Below are 27925 nucleotides of genomic sequence, written 5' to 3' on the forward strand. Positions count from 1 at the left end.
ATAGCACAACCTCCCCCTTCTCCTTTACTAGGAGAAGAGAGAAATGGAATTGAACTGTCTGGACTAAGCAGAAGAATGGAGAGCCAACTAACAGCCACCACAAAAAAGATCTCAGAAATTGGGCAGAGACACAAAACAAAAAATAAAATAAGTTAAAATAAAATAAGTTAAAATAAGTTAAAATAAAATAAGTTAAAATAAAATAAGTTAAAATAAGTTAAAATAAAATAAGTTAAAATAAGTTAAAATAAAATAAGTTAAAATAAGTTAAAATAAGTTAAAATAAGTTAAAATAAAATAAAATAAAATAAGTTAAAATAAGTTAAAATAAAATAAAATAAAATAAAATAAAATAAAATAAAATAAAATAAAATAAAATAAAATAAAATAAAATAAAATAAAATAAAATAAAATAAAATAAAATAAAATAAAATAAAAAAGATGCAGGAGACTTCATCTGCTTGTTTAAAATTTCCTGCCCTGCATAGCTAGAAAATAGATACAGAGGGGAGTATTTACATTAAAGAGAGAGAGGAGGTGGGTTGTCTGGATATTAATCAGCCAGTTTTAGTTTAACTCAAATAAACCTTCCTCCTTACCTTTTGGAAAGTGAGCACACTGCTGTCATGACAGCCATAAATACAGAAGGTTATTTAATGGGTTATTATACTAATCTTATAAACCAGTTGTTGGGGCCAAAAGCAGATTGCAGCTGTTATGCAGCTTTCACATGAGTTAAAAATCAGTGGAATGTCATACTGTAAGAAGTCTTGAAGGACAGGAATTCAAGACTGAACAGTTAAGTTTTGAAATGCACTAGGAATAGACCTCATGCTGCTCAGAAAAGAGAAATATGAAAATTACAAAAGGAAGAAAAGACAAAGCAATCAACTGGAGAAATTCTTATCTACTGCACTCAAATATCCACCATTTTTCTCACTAATACAAACTCTTTTTTAATAAGCTGAATTTGGATAAATATTTACATTTGGATAAATATTTAAATAATTCATAGCTGCTGATATCTAATATGCATAATAATATCCTGTAAATGAAGATCTTGAATCATTTTCTGCAGGTGAAGATTTTTCCATACTATCTGACACTGCCAGTAGCACAGTTAAAGCTCAGGCAGACACTTAAACCTAAATCCTCCACATCATGTGCAAGTACCTTATTTTCCAGTTGTAGGGTGTAGGAAGGGACAGCTTTTCAACCTCCATACAGTAATTATAAATTGTTGTTTCCATGTCTTTTGTATAAATTTCTGAAAACAAAATGTTTCAACAAAATGCTGAAGCAAGTTTGGTGTTTTTGTTGTTGTTGTTTTGTTTTGGTTGGTTGTTTGGTTTTTGTTTGTTTGTTGTTTGTTTTTTGGATTATTATCAAAAAATGTTGCTTCTACTTCCCAAAATATTTCTGACATTTTTTAAAGTCTGCTTTGACATCCCTGTTTTTTTGTTTGTTTTTTTTGTTTGTTTGTTTGTTTTTGTTTGTTTGTTATATTTTCCTCTTGGCTGAAAGTAGACTTTGATTTCTACCAAAATTCACAAGTAATTTTTGCTGTCATTTGCCATGGTGCAAATGTGATGCAAGTTGACTGACTCTCATCTCCCACAGTGTTCACAGACATGTGGAGGTGGTGTCCAGAAGCGAGATACGCTTTGCAAGCAGCGTCTGGCAGATGGAAGCTTGTTAGAGCTGCCAGAAACTTTCTGCTCCATTCCGAAGCCAGTTACCCAACAAGCCTGCAAAAATGAGGACTGTCCCAATGAATGGCTTCTCTCTGACTGGTCACAGGTATGCTCTTTGTATGCATAAGTATTGATTGTGCTGTTCTGGGTGACAAAGTTTCTCAGTCACTTGGGATGAAGGAGCCAAATGTGCTCAGACTGCAAAAAGTTTACTGTGCTCAGTTTTGTCCTATAATCTGTGCTTATCATCCTGGTAGGGGATGTGACCACTAGCTCAATGTGTGTCTCTGGAGGTTGCCTCTACAGATGTGGTTTTCCATCCAGCCAAAGCATGAAGACCTTCCTTCTGGCACAAACACAACCCATGCTCAAAACAATAAATTCCTGCTTCTGTCCATGCACAGCCTTTGCTTCTGTTCATGCAAGGCATCCACGAGGAGTAATATTCACTCCACCAGGCTCAATGCTTTTTTTTTTTTTTCCAAAGTCTGACATTGTGAAGGCAGTTCAGTTGTCAATAATCTTTTCCTGCTGGGGGCCACTCCAGCCTTTCCCTATGATGCAGAGAAGAGAAAGGAGGAATTAGTCCAGTCTGCTGTAGGCATATCACAGAATCACAGAATCACAGAATTTCTAGGTTGGAAGAGACCTCAAGATCATTGAGTCCAGCCTCTGACCTAACACTAACAGTCCCCACTAAACCATATCCCTAAGCTCTACATCTAAACGTCTTTTAAAGACTTCCAGGGATGGTGACTCCACCACTTCCCTGGGCAGCCTGTTCCAACGCCTAACAACCCTTTCGGTAAAGAAGTTCTTCCTAAGATCCAACCTAAATATCGTTACAGATGCCAGGCCTCTCTCACTCTAGGATACTGCTTTTGCAATGTTAGCTAGTTACTTCCTTCCTTCAATTTAAGAATGGCAAAACAAATTCTGCTGAAGTCTCTAGCATTCCCCAGACTCCCTTTCCAGTCTCACATGGCTTAAGAAAAAATTTCTTTATGTTTATGACAGCACTAATGAAAATACAATTTAATATTTTATTGCCAGTAAAAAGAAAACCATTCCCGCTCTTGCAATCTCTACCTCTGCTCTCTTGGTTCTCCTTCATGCCAGCAGGCAGAAAGTACCTTAATTGTAAAGGAAACACCTGTCACCTCATAGAGCTGTCTTACCTGCAGTCTTCTTGTGGTGATCTATCCACATTTCACTCAAATAAATGGTTGTTGTCACAGAATCGCAGAGTCACAGAATTGTAGGGGTTGGAAGGGATACATCCATTCTGGCAGTGAAGGTGGCAACTCTGTTCCTAATCTCTCTTCCTTCACAAGTTGCTACATGGTTTAACTGACATCATATTACTCATATTTCTGAATTCTGGCACTTTTTAAAATCAAATCTGACTTCACTCTTCCCTCTCCATCTCACTTGGAGGCTGTCTTTTTGCTCTTTTCACCCTCAGTTTGTTTTTTCCCCCTCACTCCACCTCCAACCAGCATGTGTACTGCACTATAGCAGTACACATGGGATCTAGTGCAACAGGTGCGTCTCTGAGCTACCAACCTTACAATGATCAGCCTGCTTTCCAGCTCTTTCACAGGCCACCATTGGTGTCCCAGTGCAATGGCCCATATCCTCAATTACTGTGATTCTGTTTACACAAGTACATGTATATATATAAAAGGTGTATATGTAAAATATACCTGCTTACTTCCTGCTCACAGATTTCATCTGTGAGGTGCAACTCAACATGGTCTGCTCTTGGCTATGACCAGGAATTTGTCAACCCAACAGGCACAAATAAATAGAAACAACATGCAAAGACAAGCTATGCAGTATAGTGCAGTATACTGTTAAAAGAAGGTTCTAGTATTAAAACCACTAGATAGAAAAAAGGGGGGACAGTAAAGTTCAAAACCGCAAAGGATAGAAATACCTGTTATTTCATCTCCCTACTGTGCCTGCATCATCTGTAGCTGAATGGCCAAGTGCTGTTCTGACTTCTTCCCCTGTGATATATTGAAAGCTGTAACTGACCCATATGGTGATATGAGTACGCAAAGTGGGGTTGGATGTAAGGGTGAGGGTGATGGACAAAGAGCACTTCTTTGCTTTTAATAAACTTTGTTTCTAATGTTTCTCATTCTGTTCCTAGTGTTCAGTGACTTGTGGAGAGGGAACCCAGAGTCGAAACGCTATTTGCAGAAAGATGCTGAAAACTGGGGGTTCTGTCATCATCAATTCCTCACTGTGCCCACCTTTGCCATTCTCATCCTTGATCAGGCCTTGTGCACTAGCTGCCTGTGCAAGTAAGTGAAAAAGACACTTAGGAGTGTCTGGGGGAAGGGGATTTGAATATCCACTGCTAAGGAATTCATGCTGTCATATGCTCCATAACCTTCTCTTGCACAAAGGTTGCTCAGTATTGCAGAGTGGTGGCGGCTCTTCCAGCTGCTGCTGCTGTTTTTCTGTCTCTGAGCAAGCATGCTATGTTCAGGAATAAGACAAGTCAGTGGATAAAAGCTATAAATCTTACTGTGGAACTGGTTCTAATCCAGTGTGCCAGAAGGGAGTTACTGGTTTCTGGAAGAAATGGATCAAAATTCTGACCCAAATCTAGATCTAAATTTCACAACTGGAACATAGAGACTTAGAGATATAGGACAGCAGCCTGAGCTACAAACAATCACTATGCTAGGATAGCTACAAAGAAAATGGTTGGTAAAGAATTTTGCGGAAGATCAACTTTAAAAGTTTTTTTTTTTTTTTCATTTTGTCACTTGGAATTCTCTGTAACTTGGGATTTGTAAGGAACCGTGCAACATAAGTTGGATGTATTTTATGATGATATTTCATGCATTTTCTGCTGCCTTTCACAAAAGCAATAGCCCCCCTGTATGCCCTTCTCTGGCTTGCAGCAAGACAGCTGGATATGTGAAAGATTGAACGGCAGCCTAGCTTTAGCTTAGAGTAGATTATGAACTCTAAAACCTGTTAAATGTTGGGTATGTCAGGGAGAAAATAAGATGTGATATTCAAAACCAAAGGTAGGGCCAAATGTGGCATGGTATTCAATAATAGTATACCTGTGCTGTTTGGTTTAGTGTTTTGTAACAAAAATGCCTGTCACAAAGATCTGGAAACTGGAATTTTCCACTTTAATAGTATATACCCTGTATTTTTAAGCCTATTCCAGACAGTTTTGTTATGTTCAATGTTATTCCTTGAGTTAGCATTGTTTTCACTCCTCCTTACTGCTGTGATCTGCAAGATCACATTGCATTTGAGGTTTGGGATGGTAAACACTTTTCTTTTTTATGTATTTATTAAGTAATAGTCTTTATTTAAATACTTTAACAACAAGAACTACCTTTCCATTGGATTTTTCTCCCTCACAAACAGTTTGTCTTCCTGGCACTTAGGTTCCTGTATGTACCCTGGACAGGACTACTTTTGCATTCCTAAAGTGTGCTTTGTTATTCCTTTTACTGTGATTGGTCCAGCTTAACGTTCAGCAGCTGGTGGCCAATTTCTCCCATTACCATCTAATGGGTCAAACACTGCCAGCACCAAAGTAAACTGCTTGTTTTTTATAATGGTACCACATACTAATAGTATTAATGATATTTCAGGGCACAACAGGCCAACTCATAAGCAAAGTCCCCATATTGTGGCCGTAAAGAAAGTTTACATCCAGACAAGGAAGCAGAAGAAGCTACACTTTATTGTGGGTGGGTATGCATATCTGCTACCCAAAACCTCCGTTATTCTCCGCTGCCCCACAAGGAGGTTCCGGAAGTCGATGATCACTTGGGAGAAGGATGATAAGAGGCTCATCACCTCAGCTCACATCACTATTGCACCCTATGGTTACATGAAAATCCATCGTCTGAAGCCTTCGGACACTGGGACATACACCTGCATAGCGGGGCCATCCCGTGAACGTTTTGTAATTAAACTAATAGGAAGCAACAAGAAGCTCATTCCTGGGCAGCCAGCTGTCATTAGGGAGGAAGAGTCCATGAGAAAGGCCAGCCTAAATGAAGCCTTGCGAACACAGGAGAAACATGTCAATGGGATTCTCTTCAATGGAAGCAAGGCTGAAAAGCGAGGGCACATTTCTGACCCTAGCAGCTGGTATGATGATATTGTCTCAAGGCTGCTACAGCACAGGGGTTGGCCAGGGGAAAGTCTGGAGTCCTGGGAAGCCCAGGAATCCATGGAGAGAAACGTATCCTCAGAGGAAGACCAGAGCCGGGAATATAACCTGCCATTTACTATGGTCACAGAGCAGAAACGTTTAGATGATATCATAAGGAATTTATCTCAGCAACCTGAGGAGCTTAAAGACATCTACACTGAGCAGCTTGTTGTACAGCTGGCTCATGACATTTTTAGGAGTCACTTGGAGCATCAGGAATCTGTCCTCAAAGCATCAAGGCGAAGAGTTGACTCAACTTCTGTGGAATACCCTTTCCACAGACGAGTTTCTGGATTTACTAGCTCCCTGAGGACATCATCTGCTGAAGCACTTCTTCCCACTTCCATGGACATGACAAACAGCTTGCGCAGACCTCATCAAAAGCCTGCCATCCTCCGAAAGATTTCAGCAGCACAACAGCTTTCTGCTTCAGAGGTTGTCACCCACCTGGGACAGACAGTGGTCCTAGCCAGTGGCACACTGAGTGTGCTGCTTCACTGTGAAGCAGTGGGAAACCCAAAGCCCACCATCAGCTGGGCTAAGAATGGAGAGGAGGTGAAATACAATGATAGGTAAAATAAATTACTTAACTTTAAGAAAACAGTTAACATTTTGACTCTGCAGTTTCCATGCTTTAAGGCCAATCAACCATATATGCCAAAACACATTTTGCTGTAGTCTGGTTTCACAGCAGAAAGTAGAGCTATCACATGTGAAGTGGCAAACAGGGCACTATAACTCTGCAGCAAGGTCTGAATGCCGAGTCACTCTGGTATGGCAAAGAGAAGCTTTACTTTTGTTTCAGTAAATGAAAAGAAGAGGTTGTAAAGTACTGAAATAGATACGTACGTAATGTAGTCAACAGACCACTCCATGTCTGGAGGCTGGGAGCTTCAGTTTATTTCCCTATTTGAAGGTGGAGGTTTCTTCTGTTAAGACTGGTTTAGATATAAAAAGATTGAGTATATCTGTGTTATCTTCAGATTTCAAAGTTAATGCATTCAATGGGTAGAACAAGTTTGTGACTCTCTCTTTTACTATTTTAGACTGGTTCCAAATTTAGAGGGATGTTCATGAAAGGAATTATGTCAATACACACTTTTGTGACTGATCACAGAGATACCCGAGAACAAATATGAAATTTAGTTTTCTGTCAAGCAGTGTGCAGTATAGTTCCCTGGGGAAGAGTCTTCTGCATGAGAAATGAACTGCATTTCTTACAGTGCTCCATCAGGGTCTCTCCAACATGGTTATTGTATCAGAATGTGGAGGTAGTGAGGCTTCTGTCTTCCACGCATGTATCCCTGTGTAAAAATGCCCCTGGATAAAATTCAATGGGCATTATAAACACCATTCCCTATGTATGTTCTGATAGATGCTGGAAACCATGTTAAGAACATAAAAAGGACATTAAACTATTAGAGAGTGTCCACAGGAGGGCAGTGAAGATGGTGAAGGGTCTATAAGACAAGACGTATGAGGAGCAGCTGAGGTCCCTTGGTTTGCTCAGACCAGAAAAGAAGAGGCTGAGGGGAGGCCTCATGGTGGCCTGCAGCTCCCTCAGGAGGGGAGCGGAGGGGCAGGCGCTGAGCTCTGCTCTCTGGGGTCAGCAACAGGACCTGAGGGAATGGCATGGAGCTGGGACAGGGGAGGGTCAGGCTGGGTGTTAGGGAAAGGTTCTGCACCCAGAGGGGGGTCGGGTACTGGAACAGGCTCCTCAGGTCATAGCACTGAGCCTGTCAGAGTTCAAGAAGTGTTTGAACAATGCTCTCAGGCACATGGTTTAATTTTTAGATAGTTCTGCGTGGAGCCATGAGTTGGACTTGATGATCCTTGATAATTCCAACTCAGGATATCCTATGGTAAAGCTACAGCAGGGAAACATCATTTGAATTTGAGGATGGTTACAGATAACCTAGTATTTTAATGAAGCTGTATCTGTGCTGAAGGGCATAAAATGAACTGGCTACTTTCATTTGAAAATGAATGCTGGTCATTTTAATGATTATTACTGTGGAACCATATTCTATGGCTAATTGGAGCTATCACAGTCACCTCAACATACTGATGTCTAAGCATTAGTCATCTAATGTGAGTTGTTACATCCTCACTTGTACAAACTCTCTGTGTGGAGCTGTCTGCCCCTAAATGTAGCCTGAGAATTTGAGTAACAAAATACTTCTTTCAATGTACCACAATAATAATGACCTTTTTCCTGTGGGTAGCCTTTACATACAGATCACTCCATTTATATGTGTGCAAGAGTACACAAAAAGAGACTATTTCAATGCCAGTCACATACATTACTGTGTTTATAACATTCATTTTTTCTCATGTGTGTACTTCAGATTTTATGCTTTGGTCTTGTTCTGTGAGGAAGTGGTATATAAGAATAGGTTGTGGATGAAGCAGACATGTTAACTGACATACTACAACAAAACAGTCCAAGGATTTGCTAGCAACTCTTTCTGCACAAGACAGTGACCTCAGTTAAGACATCTGACTGTAGTTAGCAGGTGAGCTTTGGAAATGAGAAGACACAGAGTCAAGGTAAAAATTAATTTCTATTGTGGTGCCTGTGGACTGACAGTGAAGTCTTGATTTGGTGAAGATACATTACTCTTTCTGTGTACTTACACAATTAGGTGAACTACTTTGTCACTTTGGCAACTGAACCATTCTGTAATCATTGCTTTCCCTATTGTACCAAGTTTTATGTTTTTTTGTTTGTTTGTTTTGTTTTGTTTTTTGTTTGTTTGTTTGTTTTTGTTTTTTGTTTTTTTTTTTCTCTCTTTCTATGTGTGATGGCTATTATGTATCATGGCATTCACATAAAAAGTAGAGACTTCTGAAGGGGGAGGGGAGACTAAAAGCACAAATGTATCTCTTATAGAAATCTTATGCAGTCTTAATCAAGACTAGAGCCTATCATATCATTATTTGGCCATACTCCTGTGAAAATATCTTCTTGGCCCCCCAGAAGCTGCATATGTAGATTTTCATTGCCAGTGGTTACATCCTGTTGGCACTATGCCTTTAAGTGATTAATTTTTTCTCTATTTAAAATGACTATGATTTCTGTAGCATCCTTGAAAGGGAAGTGAAGTTACATGAAGTCCTTGTATGGTTAATGCTGGCCCCTGTGCTCATGAGAAAATTACAAATTTGACTCACACAAGCAGTCATGGTGTAGCAGCAGATTCATTTAGTTTAGAATAAAACAGTCTTATAATTTCTGAAATTTTAGTTTATATTATATACATACACCTTTTACTTTATAATGGCTTCCAACTTTTCTTTTCCACTCAGTTTGGCCTTAAATGATATACTGTATTTCTGAATTATCAAGCAACTGTGTTAGCTTAAATTTTCTGTCAGAAAAACTCAGGAAAGTGCATTTTATTTGCTGATTAGCAGCATTAGTCATTGACACCTCTTCCTTAATGGCTGAGGCAATTTTCACTCTATCAAATTCCTTCTGTATTCATCATTCATGCTTCCTCCAGGTTGATGGGTAGGGAAGGAAACAAGCAGTGCTCTGAGCTTCAGAGATGCTCAGAATCTGTAACTTTGGAGTTAATAGAAGCTAAGAAATTATGGTGCATATAAAAGTTGGTTTGCAGATGTTTGTCTGGGTTCTTGACAGCCATGTTCTGGCTTTGGTTCAAAATGCTTTTGCTGGTTGCCAGTCAGCTGTGTAAATGAAAGCCATGGTTTAAGTAGTCTCCCAGTGTATTGCTGTAAACTGCACGGTCATCTGTGTGTGGTATGCTTGAGCTGTCTTTCAGCTCCATAGTTTGTTTTTTTTTTGTTTGTTTGTTTGTTTGTTTTTTGTTTTTTTTTTTTTTTTTTGTGTGTGTGTGTGTTTTTGTTTTGTTTTGTTTTGTTTTTTACTTTGCCATCCTTTTAATGAAAATAAATAAATTAATTAAAATTAAAAATTAAAATAAAATAAAGTTAAAAAAAAAAAAACAAAAAAAAAAAGTAAAAGAATAAGCAGTTTTCCACCCCACCTCTGTCTTACTGGGAATAAAATACAGATGTGCCTTCCTCTACCAGTATGGTAGAGCAGTGCTTTCAATGAGGGGAGTCAAAAGAGTCATGCTGCAGTCCAACTTATGCCCTATTAAGTATGCCAAGACTGGTTGTAGGTGCTTTGTATTTTTAAAGTGTAAACTATTGGGTTTAGGTTGGGTGATGGCTATTTGAATTGTCTATTACCAAATATTGGTATAAAGTCACTTTCACATATCTTTGCTGTGGGTGTTGTCTGGATGTTGTCATCGTGCCATGGACATCATAGAAAGGTGTCATAGAAATGAATGGCTTTCTACTGCCTATTTCCATGAGCAATGTTATCCACTGAAAAGCATTTATGTCTACTGCTCTGTAGCTCTACTTGCAAAAAAAATGAATTTGTTTAGCCTCAGTCTGTGTACTGTTACAACAAAATATAACACAGGCCTAACAAAAATGTTTGCTTTTAGTTATCAGTAGAATGAAATTAAATGATACAAAAAGCTGCAGAATTTGAAAATATCTGTGTGGTTGAAGTAAAAGATCTTTGACTTGTGTCTATATGTTCAACTTGAATGCATATTTAACATCAATTTTCCTATTCTATTCTAAAGTTAAAATGTTGGGTTGATACCAACACGGATTCTGAGTACAGTTTCAGAGCCTGCCAATATCCATCCCAAAGTCTGGAGAGTTCTATAAATGCTGAAAAATGCTTCATTAAAAAAATATTAATTAATTAATTAATTAACAACAACAACAAAAAAAACTCACTTCTCTAGGAAGAAATTTTAAACATGAAAAATTTTGAGGATTTTATGCTTTATTCGATAAGACCATCAAGAAATATCTTTTTTTTCCAAGTATGCTGTGACTTTCATCAGTGGAAACCCTTCAGTACTTGATAATTCAACATTTCTAAAAAGGCAATGTATTTTCTTAGCAGACATGAAACAGAATCTAAACAGTGGATGCTACAGAGTCTGTGGTAGGTGTTTAGTCACCAATCTGAATTAGTCACTGAATTAGTCACCGATCTAGGTCATGTAAAATATATTTGTGTCTTGGAGACAATGCAGTATGAAGTAACTGAGATGAGGCTGATTAAACATTAAGCTGTATTATTTTAAGTCCATAAATGAGATTCTGAAGACATGTTGGTGACAGAAGAAATTACTACAGATGGTATTTTTTTTCACTGCTGACAAGCAACTCAAAACCTAGCAAAAATAGTAATCTATGAGCAAATAGGGAATCCAGCCAAAATCTTTCTATACAAAAGTGGATAATGAAGTATCTACTTTCAAGAAAAGCAGCTATGCCAAATTGTGACACACAAATAATAGAATTATTGAGAAGAGGATTTTTGCTTTCTAGAGAAGGACATTAAAAGGTGAAATGAAAAGGTGAGATGATGGATCTATGTTGGAATTTTTATTTTTAAAATTAGTTACCTGGCCTATTCCTAAAAAAGGAAAAAAAAAAAAAAAGATTAACAGCAAACAAATTATGATTTTTTGTGTTTTACATGTTATAATATTAAGAAAGCTCTTTTCTCAACCTGAAGGTGACTGAAGCATTTCTAAAAGCATTTTTTTTAATGTGCATGCATATTTGATGTTGGACTGACTGATCAGCCCATATACTGTATTAGCACACATGCAAGCAGTATACACATAGTTTTAACTATTATGTGCTGGTATAACTGGGCCAAATTCTGAAGCTCTAATGAATTCCATGTAGAGACTGAGTAAGTCAGTGCTAAAACAAATTTATGCATGATATTGATTCATGCTGAAAGAAGTTTTGTAAATAAATAAATTTTCTGGGTGCTACCATTGTTAGCAGCAGCTAACTAGAAATCTGCCCTGCTAAGTGGTAAAAATTAAAAGAACCTTAAACTCAGAAGTGCGGAAGAGATTCTTCTAAGCACTCTTTTTGTGGTTGGTGGGTAGAGGATTTTTGTTTTCTTTTGTTTTTTGAGTGTGGGTGCGGTTTTGATTTTTTTGTTGTTGTTGTTTGCTTTGGTTTTGTGGGGTTTTTTGTTTTCTTTTTTGCTATGCAAGCAAAGATGCAATTTAAAGATGATTAATGTTTGTTTTGTAAATATGCATTTTACTAGGCACTTGCAAAATTCCTTTGACGTAAGACAGCTCTCTCCTATAATTATTAATTATTATTATTCTTACTTTAAAAGGGTCAAAAAAAGAAATTCAGCTCAATCTTTTTCTATAATATATTTTGATGGGTGGCCCTAATGTGGTTTGTTTTAGACAGCTACCACCCACAGTGTTTTGAAGGAATTCTTCTTCTCCTTTTAAGCCCATGAGACAACAGTTTTCAGTCAAGGGGATGAGGGAAAGGAACTCATCAATTCCAGTATCTGAAAGCAGTCTTTTTTAGCAAGTGTTTGACAGGCATACCCCTCCCTTACTTTCACCCTGGAGGCCAATGACAGCCCCAGCTAAGAATTTTACGTAGAACAGCTGCTGAAAGTTTCTGATGAGAAAAATAATTTGTCTTTAGGTTTTATCATCAGTTTCAGCTAAAAAATTTAAGAGAGGAAAACTAACAATGAAATACACCATGCAGAAAATGAGGATACATGAACATGAACTGATGGAGTTACGCCACCATAAAAATTGTTTATGAACAGAAACATCAGAGTGTTAAGACTGTATTCATCCCATCTAACTGTGGGCAGTGCACTGAGATCACAGTCAGCTCTTCCTATTGGCAGAGATTGTTGACTCAGCCCAAAGAGGAGCTGAGTATTCTTTTCTGTCTTCACTGACTACTAGGGGAGCAACAAAACTAAGTTTGCACAAACTGCCTAGTAATCTAAGAATCTGGAGTCTATTTCAAGCTCTGATACTCAGCCGATGAGACACTTCACTTCTTTCTGCCCAGCTTCAGCAGGTTTTATGACTTTTATATGCAATGTCTTTTTCTTTGCTGTTGCTGCTTCTGCTTTGCAGAACTGGGAGGCAGAAGATAGGCTAGTCATTTGACGACATCACATAGGACCTGACAAAGCAAAGGAATAGGTTTTACTTGCCATAGATAGATGTTCTAGATGCGGGGAAATCATTCTCTAATACACATAGCAACATTAGCAGAAATGGGAATTAGATTAAAATATAGTTTAAATAACCACTTACAGTCACTATGTAAGACTTTGAACTTCGTAATAGACTTTCAAATATAACCTTAAATGAACTTTAAAAATAAATAAACAAATTAAAGATCACCTTAATCTGTAAAAATCCTAGTAAATATATTCATACTCACACCAACTAAGAGACCTCTATCTCCTTCTTTCTGCTTTACTCCAGGATGCTTCTTCAGCCTGATGACTCCTTGCAGATTCTAGCGCCTGTGGAGGCTGATGTGGGTTTCTATGCTTGCAATGCATCTAATGCTCTGGGATCTGATTCTGTGTCCATTGCAGTCACTCTAGCAGGTAATGGTTCACTGTCTGTCATTGCACAATGGTGCCTGCCACTTTTGTGTTTCTGGATAGAAATAGTCTGCAGGATAACAGCTGGATCTGGAAGGTGGTTGAGGAAGGTGGTTTGACAGAGGTACAAGTCAGTGAAAGTTCAGGGAATGTGTTTTGGAAAGCCCTGAGGCGTAGCCCAATTTTCACAGACGGTTCATGACATTTGTGTCTTTAGGCAAGTGATCAGTACTTTTTCTCACTTGCTAAAACTGAAACGCACTCTCAAGAAACTGCATATGCTCATTATTCTCACTTATGGGCAGTGCAGTTCAAGCTCTCCAATTTGTATGCCTTGTTTTAAAACTATTGCTGGTCTTTTCAAATCTGACAGACTGATCCAAGAACTTACTTGACTGAAAGTTTAAAAAGTCTACAAAATACCAGAGATGAAGAACTAGTCCCTGTCGTGGTTCCGCTCGAGTGGGCAGCCGAGCTCCACCACAACCGCTCTCTCACTCCCCCTCCTCAAAGAGGAATGGGGAGAAAATATGTGAAAAGGGCTCAAGGATTGAGATAAGGACGAGAAAATCACGCAATAATTATTGTAACGGGCAAAACAGACTCGGCATAAGGAGATAGTAAGATTTATTGCCTACAACTAACAAGCGAGAGAAGTGAGAAAACAAAGGAAAAAAAAAACCAAAAGCACCTTCCCCCCCCATCTACCCTTTTCCACCTCCTCCCCCCGAGCGGCGCAGGGGAACGGGGAATGGGGGTTATGGTCAGTCTACAGCACTTCTTCTCTGCCGCTCCTTCTCGGTCACTCTCGTCCCCTGTGCTGTGGGGTCCCACCCACGGGATGCAGTCCTTGATGAACTGATCCGGCGTGGGCTTCCCACAGGCAGCAGCTCTTCCAGAACTGCTCCAGATATGGGTCCGTACCACGGGGTCCATCCCTCAGGAGAAAACTGCTCCAACCTGGCTCCCCTACGGGCAGCAGCTCCTGCCAGATCACCTGCTCCTGCGTGGGCTCCTCTCCACGGGCTACAGGTCCGGCCCAGAATCTGCTCCGGCAGGGGTCTTCCACAGGCGGCAGCCTCCGTCGGTGCAGGGCCACCTGCTCCACCGTGGTCTCCTCCACGGGCTGCAGCGTGGAACCCTGCTCCACCGTGGTACTCCATGGGCTGCAGGGGGACATCCTGCTTCACCATGGTCCTCACCACAGGCCGCAGGGGACTTCTGCTCCGGCGCCTGGAGCACCTCTCCCCCTCCTTCTACACTGACCTTGGTGCAAGGCTGTTCTCCCACTCCCTTGACTCTCCCGGCTGCTGTGTGGCGCAGCGTTTTTTCCCTGTCTTAAATATGCTCTCACGGAGGCGCAAACAACATCGCTTATTGGCTCGGATCTGGAAAACAATGGGGCCCTTCCCAAACATGGGGCAGCTTCTAGATCTTTCTCACAGAAACCACCCCTATAGCCCCCTGCTACCAAAACCTTGCCACGTAAACCCACTACAGTCCCATGTATGACCAGGCTCTGTATTGTGTTTGATCCACTATGACACCTGCATAGCTGGCACTCTCCATCACTGTCAAACAGAGGTTCAGAATATATTAACTTCTATACTTGTATTTCTCTAGTAACAGTTCAGTTCTACAGCAGACTAAATATACTTTGTAAGTTTAGATTTCAGTTACAAAGAAATCACACCCAAATGTAACTCAAGGAAAATCAGAAGTGACGCATGAATCCAGCTTCTTTAAAGTAGATTGGTAGGCAGAGTCAGCAGGCTCACAACCACATCTGGATTAACAGGAGAGGCACTCAACAGCAAACATGGATGAGAGACAATTGGGTAAAGACAAAGGAAGAGAAGGGAGTTACAGTTAAGGACTGTGACAAGACAGAGAGGTTTTGGAGAAGTGGGATCCTACTTATTACAAAGCTAAAAGGAGACACACCTGACACCTAAGGATGTGGTTTAGTGGGTGACATTGGTAGTAGGGAGATGGTTGGACCAGATGACCTTGAAGGTCCCTTCCAACCTTTATGATTCTATGATCAGGAATGCTAGAAAACTTATTGATTGTTCAGACCTCTCCATTTCACTGTTCCCACTGAAGAATGTGAAAGCATTTGAGTGGTTCCAATGTGCAGGCCATGACAATCACCTGTATCCATGTATGTTTAGAGGGAGAAATAGTTGTTAATGAGCTTGATTTTTGTTGTTGTTGTTAGCAAATAGAGAATCTGGGGCCAGAAAAGCATAAAGACAATATAAGTATGCATCAATGGCCAGAAGTGAAGCTCTCGTGAACAACACACCAACAAGAAGGAGACCTTGTCTGCCCCATAGAAAAAGAACATCTGAATCTTGCAGGGTAGAAAAGGAAGAGCTACTTACCACATGTGGACAACCCAGGTAGTGATCCTTTTTGCACTACTGTAGGTCAGGATATCTTAGCTGAAGCCAGAATAGCAGGGCAATGGTGCTGCTGCTAAAGCACTGTAGTGTTTTACAAGGAGCAACTCCACAGTAAACTGCTTGTGTCGCACCAATAAGAAACTGAAGATGAAGACAAAAAATAGTCAGTCAAAACTGCTATCCTGTCCATGTTGCTCCAGTCATTTTAAAAATAGTAGTCTTTGCACAAGGTAATTTTTGGAGACAAGTTCATGTGAAGCTATAGAAAAATAACCTGGACATTATGTATATACAGAATCACAGAATCATAGAATGGCTTGGGTTGGAAGGGACCTTAAAGATCATCTATTTCTAACCCCCCTGTCATGGCCAGGGACACCTCCCACCAGACCAGGTTGCCCAACGCCCCATCCAGCCTGGTCTTGAACACTTCCAGGGAGGGGGCATCCACAGCTTCTCTGGGCAGCCTGTGCCAGTGCCTCACTACCCTCTTAGGAAAGAATTTCCTCCTTACATCTAATCTAAAACTCTCCTCTCTTAGTTTAAAGCTTTTCCCCCTTGTGCTATCACTCCATTCCCTGACAAAGAGTCCCTCTCCCACTTTCTTGTTGGCCCCCTTTAGGTACTGGCAGGCTGTTATAAGGTCTCCCTGTAGCCTTCTCTTCTCCAAGCTGAACAACCCCAATTCCCTCAGCCTGTCTTCATAAGAGAGATGCTCCAGCCCTCTGATCATCTTCATGACCATCCTCTGGACTCATTGTAATAGATCCATGTTCTTTTTGTGCAGGGGAGGACAGAGCTGAATGCAGGGCTCCAGGTGGGATATCAGAATAGCAGAGCAGAGGGGGAGAATCACCTCCCTTGACCTGCTGGCAACACTGCTTTTGATGAAGCCCATGATACAGTTGGCTGTCTGGGCTGCAGGCACACACGGTGCTGGCTCATGTTGAGCTTTTTGTAAATGATCTGCCCCAGGGTGCTTTGACATTATTTACATGAGGATCTGTTCCATGACCTTTCCAGGCACAGAGGTGAGGCTCACTGGTCTGTAGTTCCCCAGGTCCTCATTTCTGCCCTTTTTAAAAAATGAAGTGATATTTCCCCTTTTCCAGTCACTGGAGATTTCACCTGACTGCCATGACTTTTGAAATAAAATGGAGAGAGGCTTGGCAACTCCATCAGCCAGTTCCCTCAGGACTCTGGGATGCATGTCATCAGGTCCCATGGACTTGTACCTGTTCAATTTCATGAGGAGGTCTCAAACCTGCTCTTCACTTACAGTGGGAGGGACTTTGCTCCCCCAGCCCTCACCTACGGGTTCAGGGAAACAAGAGATGTGGGAAGCCTGACCACCAGTGAAGACTGAAGCAAAGAATCAAAGAATCACAGAATTTCTAGGTTGGAAGAGACCTCAAGATCATCGAGTCCAACCTCTGACCTAACACCAACAGTCGTCCACTAAACCATATCCCTAAGCTCTACATCTAAACGTCTTTTAAAGACTTCCAGGGATGGTGACTCCACCACTTCCCTGGGCAGCCTGTTCCAACACCTAACAACCCTTTCGGTAAAGAAGTTCTTCCTAACATCCAACCTAAACCTCCCCTGGCTCAACTTAAGCCCATTCCCCCTCGTCCTGTCACCAGGCACGTGGGAGAACAGACCAACCCCCCCCTCGCTACAGCCTCCCTTGAGGTACCTATAGAGAGCGATAAGGTCTCCCCTGAGCCTCCTTTTCTCCAGACTGAACAAGCCCAGCTCCCTCAGCCGCTCCTCGTAGGACTTGTTCTCCAGACCCCTCACCAGCTTCGTCGCCCTTCTCTGCACCCGCTCAAGCACCTCGATGTCCTTCTTGTAGCGAGGGGTCCAAAACTGAACACAGTACTCGAGGTGCGGCCTCACCAGAGCTGAGTACAGGGGGACGATCACCTCCCTAGCCCTGCTGGTCACACTGTTCCTGATACAAGCCAGGATGCCGTTGGCCTTCTTGGCCACCTGAGCACACTGCTGGCTCATATTCAGCCGACTATCCACCATCACTCCCAGGTCCTTCTCTGCGTGGCAGCTCTCCCACCATTCCTCTACTAGCCTGTAGCTCTGCTTGGGGTTACTGCGCCCCAGGTGCAGGACCTGGCACTTGGCCTTGTTGAACTTCATGCAGTTGACCTCAGCCCATCGGTGCAGCCTATCCAGATCCTCCTGCAGAGCCTTCCTACCCTCAAGCAGATCGACACACGCACCTAACTTGGTATCATCTGCGAACTTACTGAGGGTGCACTCAATGCCCTCATCCAGATCATCAATTAAGATATTAAAGAGGACTGGCCCCAGCACCGAGCCCTGGGGGATGCCACTAGTGACTGGCCTCCAACTGGATTTGACTCCATTCACCACGACTCTTTGGGCCCGGCTATCCAGCTGTCGTGGTTTAACCCAGCTGGCAGCTAAATACCACGCAGCCGTTCGCTCACCCTCCCCCCTCCCTCTCTGGGACGGGGGAGAGAAATGGAAAGTGAAGCCCGTGAGTTGACATAAAGACAGTTTAATAAGACAGGAAAATAATAATAACAAAATAATAATAACAATAATAACAATAATGTTACAATGGTGATAATAGGAAAATAATAATAATATGTACAAACAAGTGATGCACAATGCAATTGCTCACCACCCGCTGACTGATGCCCAGCCTAACCCCGAGCAGTCCGGCCCCCTCCCCCCGGCTAGCCACCCCTATATATTGTTTAGCATGACGTCAGATGGTATGGAATACCCCTTTGGCTAGTTTGGGTCACCTGTCCTGGGTCTGTCCCCTCCCAGCTCTTACTGCACCCCCAGCCTGCCTGTTGGCAGGACAGAGCAAAAGTCTGAGGTGTCCTTGGCTTGGTATAAGCACTGCTCTGCAACAATTAAAACATCGGGGTGTTATCAGCACTCTTCTCATCCTAAGCCAAAACACAGCATTCCACCAGCTACTAGGAAAAAAATTAATTCTGTTCTAACTGAAACCAGGACACCAGCCAGTTTCTAACCCAATGAAGCGTGTTGCTGAGCACCTCAGAGAGAGCCCTCTGCTCATCTGTCAGGAGGCACACACTCTCCTTGGCCTTCTTTTCTGGTCCAAGAACCCATAGAATCCCCTCTTGTTATTTTTTGTATCCCTTGAAATGCTTAGTTCCATCTCTGCCTTGGTTTTTCTGATCCCATCCCTGCACATCCAGACAGTATCTCTGTACTCTTCCCAGGCCACATGTCATTGCTTCAACTGCCTGTGCATTTACTTCTTGCACCTCAGTTTGACAGGATAATAGTCATTTGTCTGTACTTGGTAGTCTGTTGGTAACACCCATAATGCAAGCCCCTGGTAAACAACAGACTTCTCTCAAGAGCAGATCCAGCAGGCAGTCGGATCAGCGCCTCTGTACGTCTCAGGAAAAAGACTCCTACAACTATCACTCATCTTCTTTTCCTAGTTGCATTGGTTGTTATGCAGGGAGCAGACTGGGCTGTCTTACTCAGCTCCACTCATCCAGCAATGAAAATTCCCTTTTCAGTCTGCAGAGGGGTGAAGCAGTTCTGTAAGGGCACCTCAGGCCTTGGGGGAAGATTTTTGCTCCTGCTGGTCCTTGTTGTTGCCAGCTTCTGCTCTCCTTCTTTATTGGGCCCCCTCCCTTCAGCGAGTGCAGGTGAGAGAGTTTCAGGCTCTTTGGCAATGGGCTGCAGGTCCACTGCAGACTGTGCTAGATCCAGCTAACTCCTCCTCAGCCTCCCTGATGATACACAGCCTTCTCACTGTCTCCTGCTGCTGTGGCAGAGGAAGACAAATAGCTTTTCTACATGTATTATAATTGTCAAAGCTGTAGTTTAACTTTCTTAGATGAATTAATATTCATGCATCCCAGACTTGAGCTGAACTCTGCTTAAGAGCTGCTATACATTTTCATCTCCCATCCAAGGTAAAGAGCTGAACATCTTATAAAATTAGGCCATAAACATCAAAATGAGATACTGAATAGTTTTTGGAACAAAACACAAATGTTTTGGCATAATGGGAATACTTTTTCAAAGAAAAATTGGAAAGCTGAGACCACCTTTAGATGAATCAGGACTGGGGCTGAAACCTTAGTTTGTTGAAGAATGTACTGATTAGTTTAGCACATGCATGGAAGAATAGCGGTGGACTGTATTTCCATTTTTCTCAATAGTTTGATACTCTTTTATTGGTTAAGCAGCTAACAGACTTTTAATCTTTTGATGAGATTGTGGAACGCAATCAGGAAAAAAAAAAGAAAAAAGGCTGAAGGATAACTGGAGAATAACTGGAGAATTTTTCTTCCTTTATGGTTTAGACATCAAAAGTTTTGGAAATATTTCAGCAATAAAATGTAATATTTTACTTTACTATTCTTAATCATTAAAGGCACAGAAAGTAAAATATGTACGTATATATATATATACTGATATGACAGGAATTCCAAGTGAAAAGCATCTTTTAAAAGTCCTGGAACTATGGCTCTATGGAAAAAAAATATATATATACTTTAGGCTGAATTAAACTTTCAGGACTCTGTCTGATATTGAAACCAAATTCTTTTCCTCACCTCCAGCTTTTCTTCCTTGCTTACCTCCAAATTAATGGATAAATGAAACCTGGGGGAGACATTAGCATTAAACCTCCAACTTCTAGAGTCAAATGAAAACTTTTGATCCCATTTTGTATCTGATCATCTATTTAAAAGGGGGAAAATGTGTTTCTAGATTTTTGGATAAAGATGAATTTGAAAATACAGCACTGAGACAAAAATAGCACAGCCCCGCACAATTTAAAACAATGTTGTCATGCTGTTCCCCTTCTGCCAACATCCTTCCTGCAAAGCATTTTGGATGGGAGAGAGGGTTGCCTTAACACAAGTATGCCACCTCTGCTACTTCATTCCCCTCTCTTAGAGATAAGCCTGGGTATCTCTTGAGTTTTGTGTCATATTGTGGCATGCCTTTACAGTGCACCTACAGTATAAGCTGTATAAGTCTTCTAGAGTCATTGATGGCGTCACCATAGCTAACTCCACACAGACAGGCACAACAGCAAGGCAACACCTTGACCCACTTGTTCACAGTTACCAGTGTCAGAAGCACAATGAAAACAATCTGAAATGTTTTTTGCAGGTGAAGCAGGTATCTTTCTTAGAGATATACAATGCATAAAATTGTTACTACAGGCTTTAGATAGAGCAAACTGGTAATTTGATGGAGAAGATCTTGCTTGTCTTCTTATACCAACCATTATGATAAAACTTTTTGGTTTTTTTTTTGGTCAAGTCTTCCCAGTGCCATTGGTTCCACCATAGGTTAAAGTAAATATGATTGATGTATAGAAATAATTTGGATGTTGCTCCAAAAATCCGGCACTGCTAATGTGTGTGTAGCCATCACCCAGGCTTCTTTGTGCTGTGTTTGGCCTTTGGCAAAGGGTGGTGTTTTGGGTACAGTATTAGGCAAACATCACGCTGCAGTTCCAATTGTACTGCTGTTTATTGATTCAGCTGGTTCTCATATGTGTCCACATGTCTTTAATGCTGTTCTGCCTCTGCACTAAGTACCCTTTTTTTTCATTTTTTCTCTCGACAGCTTTTCCCATAGAATGCAGTGCCATTATAATATTATAAAGAGCAGATGGTCACATACTTCTGTGTTTTCCCTTATCCACCTGCCCTATATAGCTACCTTCATATGGAGTATACAAGTCCAGCTGTCCTGTGTGAGTCAAGTGTGCAAGGTCTGATAAACTCTTGTGCTTCTTTTATACAGGAAAGCCACTAATAAAGGCATCAAGAGCTACTGTTATCAACACTGAGTTGTCTGCTGTCACTGTTGATATTGGAAGCACGGTGAAAACAATCCAGAGAGCAAATGTTACCATTAACTGCCAGGTTGCAGGTGAGAAATGACTTGGTCTTCCATACCACAATTTCGGCTATGAATTTCTGTGGAGTTGTTTGCTAAATCAGTGTCTCCAGGTACAGCAGCTGCGTGAAACCACAAGTTCTTCCTAATCCTCAGATGAAATTCTTTGCTTTCATTAATTTTTAGCATAGAAATTGTCCTCCTTTTATCAATCCCACCAAGTGTAGGGACTTAAGAAAATTGGTCTGAGATGGAATGACAAGTATCTTTGTTGGAGATACACAGTGTATTGAGGATACAACTCAATTGTTGGGGGTGTAAGGTGAGAATATAGAAGCATGATCTGACTCATTTCCTCAGCGATGGGACTCTCCAAGTACATTTCAGTTAGCTACTTCTTTTCTTGCCAAGTTCCTTCTTTTTTTTTTTTTTCAAGTGAAGGACATAATAATATAGTCCTTTCCTGATTTGTTTTGTTTTGTTTTTCCTTCAATTTAGAGTGCAAGAATTCAGAGTAATCCCACTGAAACAGGCTTTTCCCTGAAACTTTTTCCAACCAGAGACTGAATGCCCCTCACTATTAGAATGGCAGTTTGCCTCTTTTCAATGGTGACCAAAAAAGACTGACCTTACCTGTCTGTAGCTGTCTTGACCTGTTAGTGGTAATGGTATTGGGATGAAAAGGTGGAGAAAGAGAGAGCGAGAGATGGGAAATCTCTAAAGAAACAAGGACAGATCTTTTATTCACAGAATCACAGAATTGCCTAGGTTGGAAGAGACCTCCAAGATCACCTAGTCCAACCTCTGACCTAACACTAACCAGTCCTCCACTAAACCACATCACTAAGCTCTACAAGACCTCCAGGGATGGTGACTTAACCACTTCCCTGGGCAGCCCATTCCAATGCCTAACAACCCTTTCGGTAAAGAAGTTTTTCCTAATATCCAACCTAAACTTTCATTAAACTTTCATGCATAGTAGAGAGGGGAAAGGAGGAGAAGGGAGTGGCTTGCAAAACCCAAAGTGAGCCGTTTTAAGTGTTACACAAATATCTGTGGAGGCTTGTAGGAAGTCTCTTGCTTTAGCTTCTTATCTCTAGCAGCTACTTCAGATGATTGCAAATAAGCATCTGCACTACAAACATAGAAATGTCCCTCTTTCCTTAAACTTCCTGCTCACTTTAAACACAATGGTTGTGAGTTTTCCTTGTTCAAGTGCTGCCAACCACACCCCTATCAAGTTTGCACTACTTGGTCATCTCTCTAGCAAAGCGTGCATGATAGCTGTGCAAACACTAGGCTGGGATATCAACGTATTAATTATTCTCAGTGCGATTAATGAAAGAAAAGTACAATATCTAGAGGTTCACGAAGGAATAAGTGCAACAATCCTGTTGTCCACTCTTCACACTTTTATTGCAACCAGACTGATACTCAATGCTTTTCAAGGAAGAAGTAGATAAAAACATTATGGTCATTAAGCCCATATATATTCCCACACATACAAAGTGGAAGAGGTTAGCTGGCTTCCTCAAAGTCAGGGTGTTCATGTCAAAGCTAAGAATAGAACCTGTGTTTCCTGTCTTCCTGTTGTGTATCTAGTTTTTTAACAATTAACATAATTCCTAGTCATCAGTATATCAATAGTCATCAGTATGATTCATGATGATAGTTTATATACAAAGAACTTTTTGTCAGTCTTTTCTCTCTGATAACCAGGGACAGAGACCATGACACAATGCAAGAGAGCAGCACATAGGTGCGCCATGGGAGATTCAGACTGGACATTAGGAAAAATGTTTAACTGTGATGGTATGTCTCTAGTGGACCAGACTTCCTAGAGAGATAGTTGATGCCCTGTACCTGTCAGTGGCCAAGAGGCATTTGGGTAATGCCCTCAATAACACGATTTAACTTTTGGTTAGCCCTGAAGTGGTCAGGTAGTTCAACTTGACAATCTCTGTAGAGCTACAGAGTCAGCAGGACAGCAGAATAAGTACTTATATGATAAATACTAAATGTAAGGGTCAGTTACATTTTCTAACGCTGCTCTTGTGGGCAAGGGACGGAAATATACACTTGCTGCCAACAGGTGTTGATAAGCCTGAAGAAGGTTCCTTAAAAAGAAGAGAGAATGAAATTTCCAGACCTTAGGAAATAATTTTATATTGCTATTTAACTTATGAAAAGCATAAGTATTGTTAAAGTCTGTGTTCAGGACTGAAATGTAAAGATGTTACTTGTAAGTCAAGGGAAGGCAGAATCATCTGAGTATATTACAGTTTAATTGGCCTCTGATATGAATTATCTCAGACTTAATTCTTGAGGAAAAAGGTGCTGTGCTTTTCTTCAAGCTTGAAAAATCAGTCTCATTTAACTTGACATGACTTTGCTATTCTGTCTATGGAGGTGAAAGGATATTTTTAAAACATAGGAAATTGTGGTCAAGCCCAGACTTCTCCAAAACTGAGCCTAAAGAAACTCCCTTCCAGAATCACTTGGCAACTCTGCAGAGCCTATGGCTTCCAGCTAGAGAATCTTCTCCAATTTTAAGAAAGCAAACAGACTTTTTCGTGTGGGCAATTCGAATGCTCTAGGCACTTTCACTTCCAAATGGGATGTGGGAGCAATTTGGATCACATCAGTAACACTAGGAAGGTTTTTGTTGACTTCAACACTTAAAGTATGGAGATATTCATTAGGATACATTAGGATTAGAAGATTTGATCAGCAAGGCCCAGGTTGTTATTGGCAATGCAATTAGATGTGAAAGGAGGAATCTATATTAAAAATCTGATTCATAGAGCATTTCTCCATGGTATCCTTTAAGGCATAAAACTTCTAACAGAGGCCCCTGTCTGCAAAGTGTCATGTACCATTAACCACTGTTGAATCAGAATAGATTTGAAAGAGTGACTTAAAATACATAACCATCCTTCCCTATGTCTCTTTCCTTGTGTATCCTTCTCCTTCTGATATCAGATTTTTCAGCTGTCCTAAGCATTTCTTTCTTCTGTGTTTCATCTGTATGCTGGAGGTTGCAGTTTTCTAGTTCTTGCCTTGCTTTGTGACTCATTTGTTCCTCAACTGTGCCAGATTCTGATATATGTCAGAATATTGTGGCACAGAAAACAAGTAATCACTGCTAGATTCTTGCATTGTTATGCTTCCTTTCCCGAAAAACTCCTGTTTTAGCAAAATCATCTTGATTGGTGCGCACAGTTCTGCTTGTTACATACAAGCAAAGGTAACCTTTGTTGTGATAGATGCCTGCACAGTGATGGAGGGGAAAGCTGAAGAAAAATAAATATTGAGTAACTATTCACTGCCTAAAGTTTTGTCTGCCCAGCAAAGTGAGGTTTGTTTCCAGCTGGCAGTTCTCAGACTTTCAGTCTCTGTGATTGTTTCTGCAAAGCGAACACATTCAGCCTTCTGTCCTCTCTCATTCACCATTATCCAACAAAACTGATTGAAATGCTCTTGCTACCCCTTGTGGCAATGCTGTGCAATAATGCATTTGCTCATGCCTGTGCTGTCTGCCTCCTATTTTTGTCTTGAAATACTTTAGGTCTATATGTGTCAGTAAAGGTCAAAGCATAATAGAAAATGAGTCTGTTGCTCCCTGACACATACAACACTTATTATCTTCCCTAAGACAAGCTGTAGGAAAAGCTGTAAGGTTTGGTTTCAAAACATCTCATTTTAGAGTAGAAACTTCACATAAAAGGCAGAGGAAGAAGTCCCTTTTTAAACTAGCAGCCAGAGAAATGGTTTTGTAGGGATGCTGGACATCTTGCAGGTATAATGCTTTCATAGACTGAACACAAATACAGTGAACCTTACCTTGCTGTAATAAACCAACAACTCCTTGTTGGTTCTTCTAGTGAAGTGAATACAAGAAGAACCTACCTTCCTGGAGTAAGCTTCTAAGAGCAGCTCTCTGCAATGAGCAAATTATTTTTCTGTCTGCCTGTCTGTATTTATTAATTTTAAGTCCCTGTTCCTGGGAACTGAGATTATACGAGATCCTCAGTTTTCATTACCCCTTCACCTAATTCTTTACTTCTCTCAGCATTCCTCATCCCCCCTATTCTCACACTGTTTCCACTGACCTATTGTCAAGAAGAACTTGAAAGCTCTACCCATGTCTTCCTATTCAAAGGAAAGAAAGAAGAACCTTACTGGGAATGGAAGAAATCTCAGTTTTATAATTTTATAAGCCTATTATTGTTTATTTCTGAGGTACCTATTGCTTCCATGCCTAAGTAGGACAATAGCCATAATATGAAAATCTGTGCACTGTAACTAATTTAAACTGCAAGAAAGAACTGATCATCCCTTGACTAGTGTGACACTGAGAGGAAAAGTTCTGGTATGTGTGTGTACGCTCTCAGGGACTACAGAACTGGAAAAGTCTCCATTTTCTCTCATCTCTCCAGAACTCACCTCTCATACTTCCTTTCCTTGCAAAGGAACCACAATAAACACACAGGCTTGAAAAACTTAAGGGTTGGGGTTGTTTGCTATCCTGTGGTTGTTGGAACTCCCTTGAGGACTCTGCCTGGATAATCTGGAAAAAATCAAAGTGAGCTTTTAAGTGGTGGTCGGCCCACCCATGCCACACAGGTCAAAGAGTAGCAGCCAGATGGAGAGCTGTGTACAGGTCATGTCCCAGCTGGGAGTTCAAAAACAGGCCAATAACCCATGCTTTAAGAAAAAAGAAAAAAAAAAGTTGAGGTATAGAAACATAAGCAAAGGTAAGCATTTGGAAAACAGCATCACAGACAAAAACAATTGGTACTCTCAGTATGCCATGAAGGTTTCAGATTAGTATGTATTACTAACTACCAAACATGAGAAAAATCTTACAGTCTTTTACAGACTATTTTCTTCTAATTTATGAATGTGGATAAGACTCTCTGCCCTTACAGACCTTCCTGGCTGCCAAGCTCAGATGTACTCATTCCAGATGTCTTGGCAAAGTCAACAGGTAATTCTGGAAGAGGTGGAAAAAAAGGACAAAATACTTTGATGTGGAAGAATAGGGAAAACCCTTTCCCACTTCCATCTGCACATGCTTAGTGAGGAAACTACAATCAACCAGTCACTATAAATACAGACAAATGGGTGGTCATTCTTAGTGAGCACAGCCAGAGGTATTTCTAGTGACAGGATCACAAAACAGACAAATAGAGTGGCTTTTCTTTTATAATGTGGATATACAACTCATGAAGTAGTGGCAGTGGGCAGAGGAACATGTTGCTGTGAAATAAGTCAGGGAAAGATTTAGGTGAGAAACACATGCTTAAGAATAGTTGCCCAAAAACATTCCTTTAAACACAAGGAAACTGGACATTCATGCAAAAGTGGTTAACTGGTACCCACTTACAGAGGATACAGCAACTGGGATATTGTACACTCCGTCAGTTACCAGGATTAGGTATGTACTGCTCTTTACAGTAGCACATAGTAACTGTTTCTCCCAGGCACAACTCCATAGATCTATCCCATCTATTAAAGCTTCCAGTACTGTTCACATAAACCAATGGTTTAGTAGTCAGTGACACTGAATTGCCTGATACAACACGCATTTAAATTGAACTAAATATCAGTATATCAAGGAAATGCTCTTTACTGCAAGAGCAGCAGTCTTGATAGCTACAGATCAGAGCCTCTTTCTACAAGAGGGCACCAAACAGAGAGGGACCTTAGATCAAAGCACATGAAAGGAAGCAATTTCTCCTGTAGTGGGTTATGAATCTGTAACAACGTGTTGTATGAACACTCCTGGCTAGATCAGTGAAACTGCTTTTCTGAAGATGTAAATGCCAATTATTTGCCTACATTCAGAAAATAAGATTGGATGAATTCATAGAAAGGAAATCCATGGAGGCTTCCTAAATGCACAGAAACTACTTCTGGCTTAGGAAGTTCCTAAGCTGAACATGGGAGGATGCTGGGAGAGTGTTAGCAGGAAGCATTGTATATGTTTGTCTTTTTCTTACTCTTCCTGAGGCACCAGCTTATGACTGCTGCTGGAGACAGCATACTAAACTAGATTAACCATCATTCTGATCCCATATAGACTTGCTCTTAAGAGTGATGATTTCACTGTTCTCTTGTACAACCTTAGGGTATAAAAAGGAAGACTTCAGTTGCATTTTAATTCTGCTTTGCCTCAGAGGTATCTAAGAAATACAAGGTAGACAGTCTGAAGGAGTTGACTTAACAGTTCTGA

General features: G+C 40.8%; 1 protein-coding gene across 1 annotated transcript in view; it reads left to right on the forward strand.

Moving 5' to 3' along the window:
* Nucleotides 1-27925, forward strand: part of ADAMTSL1 (ADAMTS like 1) — a 198426-nt gene that overhangs the window by 141766 nt on the left and 28735 nt on the right. Inside the window, exons 17-21 of the mRNA XM_082783255.1 lie at nt 1621-1800; nt 3853-4006; nt 5330-6470; nt 13251-13378; nt 21592-21720. Coding sequence (XP_082639381.1) covers nt 1621-1800; nt 3853-4006; nt 5330-6470; nt 13251-13378; nt 21592-21720 — 1732 coding nt within the window. The remainder of the gene's footprint in view (nt 1-1620; nt 1801-3852; nt 4007-5329; nt 6471-13250; nt 13379-21591; nt 21721-27925) is intronic.

The sequence above is a fragment of the Aythya marila genome (assembly GCF_965140915.1).
Source record: "Aythya marila genome assembly, chromosome: Z".
Classification (NCBI taxonomy): domain Eukaryota; kingdom Metazoa; phylum Chordata; class Aves; order Anseriformes; family Anatidae; genus Aythya; species Aythya marila.